The sequence below is a fragment of the Crocodylus siamensis genome, chromosome 1 (assembly GCF_052110815.1).
Source record: "Crocodylus siamensis isolate JL-2025a chromosome 1, ASM5211081v1, whole genome shotgun sequence".
Taxonomy (NCBI): domain Eukaryota; kingdom Metazoa; phylum Chordata; order Crocodylia; family Crocodylidae; genus Crocodylus; species Crocodylus siamensis.
The window spans coordinates 67263163-67278279 of record NC_143395.1 but is presented as its reverse complement, the minus strand read 5'-3'; the positions used below and the strand labels follow the sequence as shown (position 1 = coordinate 67278279).

At 40.8% G+C, this 15117-nt stretch overlaps 1 protein-coding gene across 6 annotated transcripts in view; it reads left to right on the top strand.

Moving 5' to 3' along the window:
- The window catches only part of SNAP91 (synaptosome associated protein 91), a 140929-nt gene that overhangs the window by 49038 nt on the left and 76774 nt on the right, over positions 1–15117 (top strand). For 5 of the 6 annotated variants that reach the window (XM_090035850.1, XM_090035840.1, XM_090035859.1 and 2 more), the window contains exons 7-8: positions 3967–4073; positions 8585–8626. In XM_090035850.1, the coding sequence (XP_089891976.1) occupies positions 3967–4073; positions 8585–8626 (149 nt within the window). Of the gene's footprint in view, positions 1–3966; positions 4074–8584; positions 8627–14602; positions 14687–15117 lie in introns of all 6 variants that reach the window. The other variant, XM_090035808.1, reaches the window with a different exon arrangement.

The window sequence follows — 15117 nt, the reverse complement described above, 5'->3', positions numbered from 1 at the left end:
ATCTAGCATGTATGAGGTCTTTGCATACTGGACAAGATCAAAACTTAATGAGGGAAATAAAATTTAAAGAAACTTAAAGACCGGACAGGTGACTTGTATTAATTAAAATAATGTACCGAAGACTAAGACTATTGACAGTTCTCAAAATGTGTAGAATGCTCCATCAGTTTTGGGTTGTTCTTCAAGAACATACATGCTTGGCATAGCAGTCTGCCATTTGATCACACGAGAAACTTATGTACACATCCAGTATTTGTTGAAAGAGAAAACAGTCATGATCATAAGGTGGCCCTCCATTAATTAGATTCTATATATGGAAAATTTATAAACTTGTTATAATTTTCCACATTTAAAATCTAATTATTGGAGGTTTGCCTTAAGTTTGTCCCTTTTCTGCTGCTACAGAAGGCTGGGGAGAATCTTGGGGGTGGGGGGAGTCAAGTAGCCCCTTTCCTCTCTGCTTCCCCTCCCCAGCAGTCCCTTCCCCATCTCCTTACTGGACCCTGCTCTCCCTAAGTCTGTGGAAGTGAGGGGATGTTTGAAAACAATGACCTTGAAGTTAAGCATGGCTGTAGCAATTTGCATGTAGAACCCATACACTTAATACATCCAAAATTGGTATGTGTTACCTTTTTTAGGGAACTACTGCAGGTTTAACACACTTTTAGACAGCACTTTGGTACCTAGTTATATGTTATTAGTCCAAAGTCAAAGACTTGTCATTTACCGTATAGTTTATTGAGCTGGCCTCCATCATAGTCAACAGCATTTCATGCCATGGTGACTCCACAGCTCAGAACCAGCTGTGTGTGCATGTGTCTTCCAGATGTTTTCCCCATCCCCCTTTCTCAGCCTGTCGCATATGATTTAGTGTGTCCCCACTCTCCATGAGGTAAAGTCAAACCAGGTTGTCCTGCACTTAATCTGCATATAATTTTTTTGAGGATTCCAGGACAAGAATACTTGGTTCCAGTCATGAGTTGGGGGAGGGGCTAATTAGCACATGAATTCTTTGTTGAGGGGTAACAAAGGGATTCTGGGTGAACTGTTTGTGGTTCTATTTGATGATATTTGCCAGAAATTTAAGGCTGGTGAAGAAATGGGGAAAGAAAGGTCCAGCTCAGCTGTGGGAGTGAAGAGGAAGTTGAAATTATGCAGTGTAGTGGCTTACCGTGACTAGAAAAAAAGTCAGCACTGAGGAGGACTGTGCTCATTGGTCACTGCATCTACATGTGCATTAAGGCATTTTTTATAATGCACATTAAACTTAGTATTTCCAATGTGAGGTACTAAAGAACTATGCAGTAACTGGCTGACTCAATGTACAATAATGAATGTTCACAGCTTTTAAATTATGCTTAATGCACAGTAGCCTATTTTAATGTGCATTATCATAATTGCATGATAATGCAATTAATGTTCAGTTTTTTTTTTACATGACTCTTTAATATGCAGTTAAATAGGCTATTGTGCATTAAAGCTTATGTATAGACATGCTCACTATATATCTTATTTAGATGGTCTGCACTAACGTAGCCTTGTGGTAGGTTCCCATCAGCATGCTTGCCCAATGTGGGCTGTGTGTTTTATAGTCAAGTTTAGTGTTGGCTGCATTTAATCAGTTTCATAGCTGGTTTCCATTGCTGAGAACATGCTGCTTTTGGCAGCAGTTTAATGATAGATACTGTATCTATTAGTGAAGTTCCTTGTATGTGATTATGTGATATGGGGCTTTTTCCTATGTGCCAATTTGGGGGGGAAAACCTTTGTCTCGTATTTGAGTAAATATGAGGTGGGTATGGGTATATATGGAAATTTTGCAGGAATTGTCTGGTGCTAGGTGCACGTTGTTCTTCCCTAGGCTTATAGTTCTAAAGCACTTCATGGAACGCTATTGACATCTCACTTTTGGCTGGATTGTAAAAGAATGAATTAGAAACTTGGAAATCACTGGATTCTAAGAAGACTTGTCATATGTTCATTGGATTTTAATTAAAGTTAAACTAGAAGCACTTGAGTTTTGACACAGGTTTCTGAAGAAACTACTTGACTTCTAAAAGCAATAAAATAAAATGTCTGAGGCTTCACAGACTAAAGGTTTGTGATGCTACTGTTGGAGTCTTGGTGGAAATCAGGCGTTTTCTTTCAAAGGATAGTTATTTGGATAAATTGCTGAGATACTGGAACTTGGCAGTTACTTGTTCTGTACAATGAACCCAAAGCAAAACTTGACTGCAATTAAAGCAGCAAGTAGTTGAAATATTGTTAGTAGAGTATAATAGTGTTGAGTTTTTGACCCCCTTAAAAAGGTATATTCATTTTTTTCCAAGCTTGCAAAGTAAAGTTCATTGTGGTAAAAGGAATTGTATGGAGGTAAAATCATGCGTGACAGGTGGCCTCTCAAATGGCAGGCCTTTTTATGATGATTTGGCTGAAACTGACCAAATGACTTAATTGGTACTTTTATCAACTTATTGAGCAGGTACAAAATGCAGAAGGCTTTGCAAACTGTACTAAAATAGTGGGGTGGGTATTTTTTAATAGGGCTATGCAAAGCTTTGGTTGCTGATTTTTGATTTGGGGGTGGGGATTTGGCGGTCAAATCTAATCAGGAGACCCATTAATCTCTCCGAATCAATTTGGAGAGCTTTGATGATTTGGCCTTAGACACAGCTTTATATGTTTGGTTTTTTTTCTATGTACCTTGACGTACCGGGCGCAGCTTGCAAACACTGAGAGGGTGGGGCGGATGGAGCATCCCATGGGAGCATGGGGGGGGTGGTCCCCCATGTGCTTGGCAGTACTTCTGGTCCACTTCTGGGTCTGCTGCCGAGCACATAGGGGACTCCTGCCCACACTCCCATGGGACACTCCATCTGCCCCACGCTTCAGCACTCACAAGCCGTGCCTGGTACCTCAAGGTATGTAGAAAAAAAACATATAAATCTATGTCTATGGCGAAATTGCTGGGGGGGGGGTTGTGTTTTTGTTTTGTTTGTTTGTTTGTTCGTTTTGTTTTTTTTCAGAATAAAAATTGAATCTTCAATTCAGCTGGAACTGAATTGGGACAGTGATCCAAATCGGCTAATTGAATCGTTGTCCCCCAAATCATCAGGCCAAATCCAAATCAAATACTGCCCGCTTTGCACACTCCTATTTTTTTTTTTTTTTAACTCCTTCACTTAGATATTGCAGAATTGTTAGCTTCAGATAACTTTCTGTTTTCTGAGACATTGTATTTAATTTCTTTGTATGCACTCTTAATAAGCCTTCATGAGCTATTCATTAGATTTTTTTCCAATAATGTCTCTTCAGGCTAAAGAAACCTGCAACAACCCCATCCAAAAAGAACTGGGTGAAAATGCAAAGGAAATGGAACATTACTAAGTCCAAAGAATGCACTTTATTGCTAGAGATCAACTTTTACAGAGTTGTCTATAGTGTGCTTGATACACTTTGTACCTGTACTTATACTACTTCTCTAAAAGCTTTTCTTTTGTTGTTGTTTTTTGGTTAAAAAGGTAAATTTAAAACATTTAGTATTGTGGTGAACAAGGGCTTTTAAACCAACTACAAAATTAAATCTTTCACAATGGCTCTTATGAGAAACTTAAGAATACTGTATCAGCAACTGAAATCCTATTGCTCTGATCATAAAAAGCTTGCTAATGTTCAAATGCCTAAGAAATGTACTGTAAAAATCTTACAAAAGATGAAGTAGAGAAGCAAATATTTATACAAAATGCACTAATTTACTTAATAATGTCATCTATGGTTTTTTAAATTGCTGCATACCTAAATGAATGAGATCAGAGAGAAGCCTTGATAGTGTGCACAATCACTATAATGTGGCTGTTTGCGTGTGTGTGTGTGTATTTTTAAATGATGCTTTCAGTTAATTAAGTCAGTTCATATACAGTATTACTGTAGCTGAAGTTCTAATTGCTTATTTGATATTTCCTCTAGAGAAATTCTTTGAAATGAAAAAAGGACAGTGTAAAGATGCTCTTGAAATTTACAAACGATTTCTGACTAGAATGACAAGAGTATCTGAATTTCTTAAAGTTGCAGAGGTAAGTAATTTTTAGTCTTAAGTGCTAAACATCTGAAGAGAGGAGGGCATAGGGGTGTGAGGTAACATTTTTCTCCATATCAAACTAATAGTTGCATTAAAAAACTTTAATTTTATAAAAAAAATAAACCCTGATTATCTACATCCAAAAAGGAACTTCATATCTTTGCACCTAACATTTTAGAAGCCAAACTCCAGGAGTTGAATTGTAGTGGACTGATTTTAAGTACCTGAATTTCTCTATAGTGAGCCTCAAACACCAGTATGATGAATGAGGGGGAAGTAAATCAGGGTTAGAAGGTGATTATCCACCTCCTGTTGAAAGCTGGATCATTGTACAGAAAGGAATAAGACCTTTAAAGCTAGGTGGTTACAAGGAAGCCTGAGCCTGTAGACCAGTGATGAGGATAGTTACTGGTGATGGGGAGATCTGGGTTCCAGTCCTTGATCCAGTAGTGTTAATGCATTTTTTTTACCTAATTCCACTTGTTTTTAAATAACAATGAATAAGCAGTCTCTAACAGGGACCAGAACTCAGGACTCTGCTTTCCTCACCCCCTAAGGGTACTAGTTGGGGTACCATAGAATCATAGAAGTAGGGTTGTAAGGGACCTTGTAGATCTTCAAGTCCGACCCCCTGCCTGGGCAGGAGAAAAAACTGGGCTCAGATGATCCCAGCTAGGTAGGCATCAAGCCTTCTCTTAAAGATCCCCAGGGTAGGAGCCAGCACCACTTCCCTTGGAAGTTGGTTCCAGATCCTAGCCTCCCTAACTGTGAAGTAGGTCTTACAGATGTCTAATCTAAACCTACTCTCCAACAATTTATGGCCCTTATTCCTTGTTATGCTAGAGGGCGCGAGGGGAAGCAAGGTCTCTCCCAAACCCTTCTGCTCCCCCCTAGTGAGTTTATAAACTGTCACCAGGTCCCCCCTCAACCTTCTCTTGTAAAGGCTGAACAGGTTCAGGTCCCACAGTCTCTCATTGTAGGGTCTGCCCTGCTGTCCCCAGATCGTTTGGGTGGCCCTCCTCTCAACCCTCTCCATGTTGTCCAATCCCTCCTGAAGTGGGGCACACAGAACTGGACACAGTACTCCAGCTGTGGCCTGACCAGTGTTGCATAGAGGAGGAGGATCACCTCCTTGGCCCTGCTAGAGATGCACCTGTGAATGCACGACAAGGTGAGGTTAGCCCTGCCAACTGTGACCTCGCATTGTTGGTCCATGTTCATCATGGAGTCGGTAATGACTCCAAGATCCCTTTCTGCGTCCATGCTTTTAAGAAGGGAGTTTCCCGACCTATAAGTGTGCTGCTGGTTACTACTGCTTAAGTGCAGCACTCTGCACTTGTCAGTATTGAAACGCATCCTATTTTTGCTAGCCCACCCCTGTAACCTATCCAGGTCTTGCTGCAGTCTTTCCCTTCCTACTAGTGTGCTCACCTCACCCCAAATTTTGGTATCAACAGGGAATTTAAACTGGTGCTTTTCACCCCATTGTCCAAATCGCTGATAAAGAGATTGAACAGCACGGGCCCAAGAACCAAGCCCTGGGGGACTCCGCTGCCCATTTCCCCCCAGGTTGAATATGACCCGTCCACCACCACCCTCTGAGTGCGACCCTTCAGCCAATCTGCAATCCATCTGACTGTGTAGGCATCAATGCCACAGTCGCCTAGCTTTTTAATGTGGATGGGGTGGGAGACGGTGTCAAAGGCCTTGCTGAAGTCCAGAAAGACTACATCCACAGCAACACCTGCATCCAATGCTTTCGTGACCTGATCAAAAAAGGCGATCAGGTTTGTCTGATATGACCTGCCCCTAATGAAACCATGCTGGTTGCCCTTGAGCATCATCTCTGAGGCCGGCCCATCGCAGATGTGCTCCTTGATGATCTTCTCAAAGAGTTTCCCTAGGATTAAGGTAAGACTGATGGGCCTATAGTTGCCCGGGTCCTCCCTCCTCCCTTTTTTAAAGATGGGGACCACATTGGCTATCTTCCAATCATCTGGCACCTGGGCCGACCACCACGAGCGCTAGTAAAGCCATGCCAAGGGCCCTGCAATAACCCCTGCTAGCTCCCTCAACACCCTGGGGTGGAAAGCATCTGGACCCACTGAGCTGAACATGTCCAGCCCCTCCAGAAGCTCTCTAACCCGGTCCTCCCCAACCTGAGGTCTGGAGGCGTTCCCTTTGAGTCTGTCTTGCATCACGGTGGGGAAGTCCTGGTCCCTGCACGAGAAAACAGAGGTGAAGAATTGGTTAAAGAGGTCTGCTTTCTCCTCTGGTGCAACCACCAGATTGCCCAGAGGATCTTGAAGGGGCCCCACATTTCCCAGTTCTTTCTTCATCCTTCCTATATATTTGAAAAAGGACTTTTTGTTATCTTTGATTTTGGACACTAGTCCTAGCTCTGTCCACCTCAGCTTTCCTGACAGCCCCCCTACAGGCCCGAGCAGAGGAGGTATACTCCCCTTTGGAGATACCTTTTAACTGCATGCAGACTGTTGCATTTCTCTCTGCATATTGGCTCTGCTTCTTAACAGATAGGCAGGCATTCTCCATCCCATCTCCAGGTGGTTAGGACATTTTCTCCTGGCTGCAGAAGAGAAGGATTTGACTTGACTTTCATCGGATGTGTAACAATATGGCTGAGTTCCTTGGGAAGTAGCAACTTGCAGTTGTCTGCACACCCAGTGGCACAATTGTACAGCTGTAGTTGCAGCCTTCTTTCTGCCCCTCCAAGTCAGTGCCCAGGACACCTACCCCAGTCACCCACCCTAGTTATCCTGCTGCTTGTGGTATAGCCACTCAAGTATGTACTGCTAGTTGATGTGACTTTGAATGGAAGCCTGGAGAGGGTGTAGAACTGAGAACTGGAAAATACTGTTTATAGAGATACAATGCAGTTCTCTGTGGTGGCAGATGACAGAACAAGGAGCAATGGTCTCAAGTTGCAACACAGGAAGTTTAGGTTGGATATTAGCAAAAACTTTCTTAGTAGGAAGGTGGTGAAGCAATGAAACGGGTTACTTAGTAAAGTGGTGGAATCTCCATCTTTGGAGGCTTTTAAGGCTTGGCTCAACAGCCCTGGCTGGAATGATCTAGGTGGGAATGGTCCTTCTTTGAGCAGGAGGTTGGACTAGATGACTTCCAAAGGTCTCTTCCAGCCCTGATTTTTTTTTTCTATGATTTTATGTTACCTGCAGATAAGCTTGTAGTGCAAGGGTGTTTAGGAGCAGACAAGTAAGCATGACAGTCAATAATAAAAACCTCCTGCTACATGCACTGGTTTTTTGGGTTTTTTTAAAAGCTCTTGTAATCTTTCTTTTAAGTAGTGGGTTTAGGAAGGGAGATGATATTTGTCAGACCAAGCAAGTATCTTCAAATATCTTGAAAAACCTCACCCTCAAAACAATGAGCAGATGTTTTAAAAACTAAGCCAAAGGTCGTTGGCAACAAGATCACAGGAATAAGATGCTAGCAGTTATTGTATATTCACTCTTGCTCTCACTCGTGTGCTACATTTATGACTCTGTGAATGGGTTAATCACGTTATAAATAGTAACCCAGCCACATCTTAAAAACAATTTTAGGGTGTGATAATACAATTAGTGAATAAAGTTGATACACAAAATGCACAACAACTTTGTGGCATGTATCTAAGCCTTAAATTGAATGTGTGGCCAATTGAGACTAGCCCCTGACAGATCCTGATGCTCAGCTTCATGTCAGGATCCAGCATGAGACAGCCCAAGGGCCAGGGACACAGCTGTCCCAGGGTTCCTGGGCACCAGGATCTTTAGAACTCAGTTTGCTACCCAGATAAGTGGCACACAGGGTTTTAACTCTGCCCCAGAGGCATGGGGTCCCCAGGATTGGACTGTAGCAACCTGATCCCAGGGTTTCCATGCCCCACAAGTCAGAGCTGAACCTTCAGTTGGGATTTTGATGATTTTTCAGATTCTGATTTGAACCCTAGTCCCAACAAACAAAGTTAATTGTCAGCACCTGGATTTTAACTTGTTGGTACAGGGAGAGCCCATAATCATGATCTCAGGCTTCCCCTGTGCTGATAAGCAAGGTGTAATAGGAACCTAATCCTCAATCCAGAAATTGCATGTCCTGCCCCATGCACATGCCAAAAGGCTGGGAAGTAGGAAAATAGGAATATCTCCGATAAGCTAAAGAGGCTTAACCTATGCAGGACCTCCTTCACTATTTCTGTAAAACCTTTAAGATCTGCATTCAGTTAGCCCCTGTGTGGCTCCTACTCCAGCTAGCTAATACAGCTCTCTTGGACTCCTTTGTGGAAGGAATGCTGCAGTATTTTGAGGATGGTGGGATGATTTCTGTAAATAGACTAAACTCTGCATAACTTAAAAATAAAATTTCTCATGGGCAATATAGCTGAAAAAGAAATTTGTGATTTTTAGTAACATCTATATGTCTGTTGAGATGTATGAATATTGGCTTCTCAAATCTATTTTTAATTATTTTTTTTTCTTTTATCCACAGCAAATTGGAATTGACAAAGGGGATATTCCTGATCTCACACAAGTAAGTTTTCTTGCATGTTGCTTTTAAACTCCTGTAGGGAGGACTAAACTAACACAGCACCAGACATAAGTCTGATATTTCACAGGCAACCTTGTAGTGTAAACCCTTTGAAATGTTTTTCAAATGCAAAAAGAAGGAACTTGCAATCTATCAACCTTTTTGGCAGACTGATCTTAGCCTGTCACTTGATCCCAGTAGACCAATTTCATCACAGTTCATGGACTTAAAATTAGTCATTGGATAACAAAAAAGTGCTCCCCATTTTTCTTTCTTTTGCAAGTGTAAATAGAGTCCAGAAACTGAGATCTTTTGTGTTCTGTCTATTACAAAATAATCACCTCTAACAGTTTTGGTCCAGAGATGCAGAAGAGATAAGGGCTGCTATAATGATAAATAAGGGTATGTTAAAAGTAACTGTTATCATATCGCTAGTCTGACTAAAAGCAGCAAGTTTTTATTTTTTTTCCCCTTCCTTTCTTTAATACTAATGGTTAGGTGGCCCAAATGCTTTTGGTGGAGCTAACCACCTTACAATAATTGAAAAAGTTATTGTGATGTTTTAAAGATATTTAATAGTATCACTAAATATTTTCAGCCTTTTTTTTTTTTTTTTTTTTGACTGCCTTTTTTGTGTTGAGCTTTACATGTAACTTTCATTATTGAAAATGGAACATTTGAATACCATCTTTTAGATTTCCAATTTAATATTGCCCTTTGCCAAGTGGCACAAAGTTGACCAAACTCAGCGGCAATTAAATATTTATATGGATACAAAAAGGCTTGCTAATAGATTGTGAGGAACAACATATTCCTATCGTCTGCAAGCAATTATTTATAATTGGGTCTTCAGTAGAATAGTTTTTGGTTTGTTTTTATTTATTCCAGTTAGTTTACTAGTTAAAACTCTGTTTAGATTCATACTGTTTTAAATGTCTTGCTCTTGAATTAGCCTTTTTTATGGCAGGGGCCTAAGCTGAGCTATGGCTGCTAGAGTTCATTGGAAGCCCCAGCATTGAAGAGCACTCATTTTGAATATGTTCCTCAGTGTCGTTAAGCTTCTGAAGCCTTCTAGAAAGCCAAGACTGTGTGAACACCTTGTCCAGCAGCACTGAACATGCAGAGCCAAAGTTGTAAAAAGGCAGCATGCCACATCTCGACCATCTCTAACAAAGTACAGGCCGTAAGTCAGGGTTACCCATTCATCTTTTGCCTGACATCTGGTTCCAAAGATGTTTAAGTTAAGTAAATGGGCACAGAGACAGCCAGTTGCACTAGCATAGCAGGAGGAAACTCTTGAGAGAGCACCTGGCCAATGTCCCTCCCTATGATAACAGAAACCTTTATCAACCCCTTGCACAGACTGCAGCGTTTGCTATTCCTAAACAATCCCAGCCAGATTCCTGGCCAGCCTCTCTTCTTGCAAACCTTTGGTGAAGAAGATTCTAAAACTTGTTCCATTGTTCTGTTATTCTAGTTGGGAAGTGTTTTTTGGGGGGTTTTGTGTGTTTTTTAAACGAGCCTGAAATACTTTTTGCTGTAATACAAACTCTCATTATCACACTTTCCCTTTTTACCATGGGAGAATGAGAACAGTTTTTTCTCCCCATCCTGTTCCATCTCCTTTTCTATAAAGCAAACTATCTCTGTTTCTTTTTATTCTGCCCGCTCCCTCCTTCAGTCTGTTATGGCTTGCATTACAACCCCTTACCTCTGTTTTACCTCTGGAGTCACACCAGTTTCTATAATCTTTCTTTAAAATATGGCTTTAACTGGATAGCTGGGGACACATTGGAGCCAAGTAGTAGTAACATCACCTCCCATGACTCGCATACAGTACTTCTATTAGTGTTACCCAAAGTTGTCATGAGGTAAGCAAGTGCATGAAGCAGCAAGGTTCTGTGGAACTTGTGATCCATTATACCTCTTGATCCTTCTCAGAAGCACTACAGCAAAGCCAGCTATTCCCCCATTCTGGATTAGTGCATTTGCCTTTTTTCTTTCCTGTGTTGTAAATTTCATTTATTTTTATTCTTAGATAATTCTGATTTTTTTTTTTAATCAGGATGCCTTCAGAATTTAATCCTGCCCTCCAAAATCTTCACAATCCCTCCTAGTTTCATGTCTAGTCAGTATGCTTTCTATCCCTGCACCTAAGTCATTTAATAAAGTGTTAAAATGAACTGGATCCAGAACAGACCTTATATAACCTTGCTTACAAGTCTGACATCAGTCCATTTAATAGTTTGCTTGTGATTATTCAACTACTTTATATATTCCTATAATCAGAGGTGACCTGAGCAGGGGCAGCCCATGCAGGGCCCTGGACCTGAAGAAGCTGCCACTGCCATTGGCAGCAGTGGTAGTAGCAGGAGAGGGGTGGGTAGCAAGTGGCTGGATGCAGAGCCACCGCTCCACCCAGCTCCGTGCCACCGCTGCTCCATGGGGTCCCCCAAAAAGCCGGGCCCAGGGCAGTCTCCCCAATTGCCCCCACCCTACCGCCCCAGAATGGCCCCACCTATAATGGTAATTCTCTTAAGATGGAATAATGTAGGACTGTCAGAACTCTTACTAAAGACTAAGTTTATTTTTATGTCTGCTGTATCTCCTTATCCACCAAATCAGCTATCTAACTAGATTAATTAACAGCTCATGATAAACCAATTTTTTCATCTCCATGTTGGCTGGTGATGATCACTTCAGATATTTACAAATGAATCTTAGTTTTCTGTAATAACTCTTCACCAATATCAAAGGTAGGCTGACTGGTCTAAGCTATGTAGGCCCTCCTCTTTTTCCTGCTTAAAATAAGGGCCTTACTAACCCTTTACAATCCTTTGGGACTTCTTACTTGAGGATTTAGGGACACTGGGAATAAATATTTGTTGAGTTTTATTGGTTGTTTTTTTTTTAGCAACCCTGGGATTAATGAAGTCACTCTGACTCATTCATTGTCACTTGTATGCTCACATTACTAACCACCATTCAATTTGGTATCTGTTTCTAGAATTGGAAAGCATCAAACCTGAGAGTTAACTCTTTCTGTAGCTTGGTTTTAGCTTTTTAATCACTTGGTTCAGAAAGAAGTCACTGAAAATTTGAAATGGATATCTTTAGCTGCTAGGGAATTTGAGTGTTACTTATTGGACAACTAATAATGCAGTGCTTCTTAGCTGGAGGGGGACTGCTAAGGAAGACTTGAGTAGTGGTGGGGGAGGGAAGGGACCCTATTACCAAGGTCCCACCAAAGATGAATCTCACTGTTACAAACCTGTCTGCAGGGTACCCCCTGAGCTTTGAGTTTCTCTTCACTGTCCCATTGCTTGTACCAAGGAACAAATTGAGGTTTATCCTGGGATACCTTCTTATCTCCACAAGCCTGCACTCCACTCCCTTTTACTTGGCCTCATGGCTGGAGCAGGGGAATTTCTGCAAGTTACAAGTGGCTTCCCTTTGGGTTGTGAAAAAAAAATAGGTCCCCTTGTTAGCTTGAAATACCATTTGCCCAGAGATGTCTCTTTTTTTGATTGTCTGTAGTAAAGAGTTAAAACAGCAGAAGGCTTTTCTATATAGGAGAAAATAATTATACAAAAGAAACTGTCCATAAGTTTGAAAACAAAACAAAAAGACAAATTTAGCCTCTCATCTGACTACTGCCTAGTTCTTCAGAGAGACCTGCCATTACTTTCAGAGGTTAGCCTTCCTGCTGATGCTACCAGCCCTGACTAGTGGGGACCTGGACTCCTAAAGCCTGTGGGTAGCCTGAAGACATCTCACAAATGGCCCTTAAAATACCTCCAAGCCAGCCCCCACCCTCCCCATTCATCATGGTTCTGCTTACTCACAGGTCATAGGATTCTCCAGATCTTTCTTGCCTCTTCATGGTACCTGGAGCACCTTTCTGCTGTTGTGCAATTTTTTTCCCCATTACAAGTATAACTTGCATACCTATCCCACTAGTGACCCCTTCTGTCTGTGATTGGGAGTGGGAGTTGCCCTTGTCCCAGAGCACAATGGCAAGAGATACTTAACAGTTTTGCCTATTACCTTTTCCTTAAGTGTGCTTTCCTTGACTCTTTTTACTAAACCCTGTCCAAAACCATGTCAAAAAGTATATACAGACAGCATAATGTAATCTGTGCAGTGATAAGTGACAGAAATAGATACAGTATAACACTGGCTTTTCAGTGAGTCCAAACACACCATATCAGTACAGCAAACACAAGAACATCTACCTGGTGCTCCATGAACATCCCCTGATCCCCAAGATTTGGTGGGATTTATTATGCTTACTATTCAGTAACCAAGGTAGCTTTTGGATATATTTTTAACTGCCTCAAGAATTCCTAAATAGTAAGTGAGTGTTGGTAGGATGCTGCTAGACCTTTATTGTCAACACATTTTCAATGTGAGAGTAAAATCGTTCTGAAATCTTGGAACTCCTACAGAAATAGGTTCAGGACTAAAATAGTCTGCTTTGGCTAGATAAATACTTTCTTGTTTAGCTTTTAAAAAGCTAGTGCAGTACATATACTGTGGATTGTACATTGGCAAGTTTAAATTCTCATAAAGATAATCAAATAGAAATAGAAAATGTCTGTAGATAGAAAATGGAAATGTTACTGAGAGCATAGATAAGTAAAAACGGGGTGTAGCCACACAGATGCTTTACTGTGGAATAGACTAATTAGCTCTGCAGTAAAGTGTCATAGTCTACATGTGTGCCGGTATTAGAGTGAGGTACATTAATTAACTCCACTGTAAGATAATACTACTGGGGACAGTACGATCTTATGGTGGAGTCCTTAGATGTGTAGACTATGACAGGAACTGGCTGGGGCATGAGGGTGCTAAAGTGTGGGGGCTGCTCGCTGGCTAGCTCTGCACTGTAGTACCCTCATGCCCCAGCACCACCAAATGCCAACACCTGGAGCCTAGGGATGATCCCCCAGGTCCCCTGCCAGCCCAGGGCTGCTCTGCCTTGTTTCTAAGTGCTGCACTCCTGGGCAAATATGTAAACGCTGCATCCAGGAGAAGCTGACTCCAGTGCAAACTGTACCGTAGCCTTTCATTAGATTAGTCACTCATGTAGATGCACCCACTGTGCCACAAAATCTAAAATGCCCCCTCACTGTTCTCCATGGCTATAAAATTTATTGCTGTGTACCACCAATGAATAGCTTAGACAAAAACAAATATGTAAAGCTTAAGTCCTTTTTGCTTTTTAGCAAACCTTTATGGAGAGGGGAAGGAGGTTGGGGATGGTACAGGTAATAGTGTGTGGTTGAAGCCCAGAAGTTGCCAGTTCGAGGCCAAAGCAGAAGCGCTCATGGTGCAGCCCTATCAGATTCTAGTGAATCTGTGAATTCTGCTAAATATCTTGTCACAAAGACATGATCAGGAAGGAAGGGAAGCCTTAATTTTTTGAGAGGTCCTGTATTCTCACTACTGGTAAGTTCTAGGAACTTTATTTCTTTAATGAGGTTATATATGAGAGCATGGGTGAGTATGGGGTAATATACATGCAACACTAAATGTTTGAATACCTCTAAAGTAGCACTCAACTTACTTATGTTTGAATATTAAACTCAATGACTGATTTTAATGGGAAAGTGATGTAAAGCCAAATGCTTCATGTTTTGTATTCTATATTGGAGTTATGTTACGTAATTTTTAAAGAAGTCTAAATACCAACTTTTATATACTATAGATTGTTATAACAGGAATTTTATTATGTAGACCTTGTAATAATTCATGTATCTTAAGTTACCTACTGAATTTCCCACTTTAGATTGGTGATGCAATGTAAACATGTCCTGAATTTTTTTTTTTAGTTGGACACTCCAGAATTGCTCAGTAAATATGCATATATTGGCAATAGCCGTTCAGTATTGGTGTCAAGCATGACAAATTGACTTTGATATTTGATGTGTGTACTTATTGTAAGATTAAAGACATTATTTATGAAAAACACCATAGGTATTGCTGTCAAGAGTTCTGGTTGATCTGAAAGACAGTGATAATGAAAATTCCCCTTTTAAAGACTGTACCATTGATGAACCGGTAACTCTAATAAATACTGTTGTTCTTTACTATTGTAGCTTTAAAGGGTTTCCTCTTTGCTTGTTGATCTTATGAAAATCTACTTTTCTGGGCACCATTTTTTAATACTGGTGTACCTAAGGATGGTGTCACTTGTTTGTTTTTTTTTCTTTCTCTCTCTACTTTTAACCACCATTGTAACAACAGCAAGTGCATACCTAGGGATTTTACCTGGCTACAAAAATATTTTTTTTCTTTTCTACCCTTCCCTCAATCAAATAATTTACCAAAAAAAAGCATAATTTTGTTTCCAATGATGTGTAGCTGCCTAACTTCAGCTAATTTAAATTTGACTTATTTTATTTACTTTTTTACTAATTTAGGAGCAGTCAAGAACTGTAAAACCTAATGATTTTACATGAAAGTGGTCAGATATTAAAAAGAGTATTTTA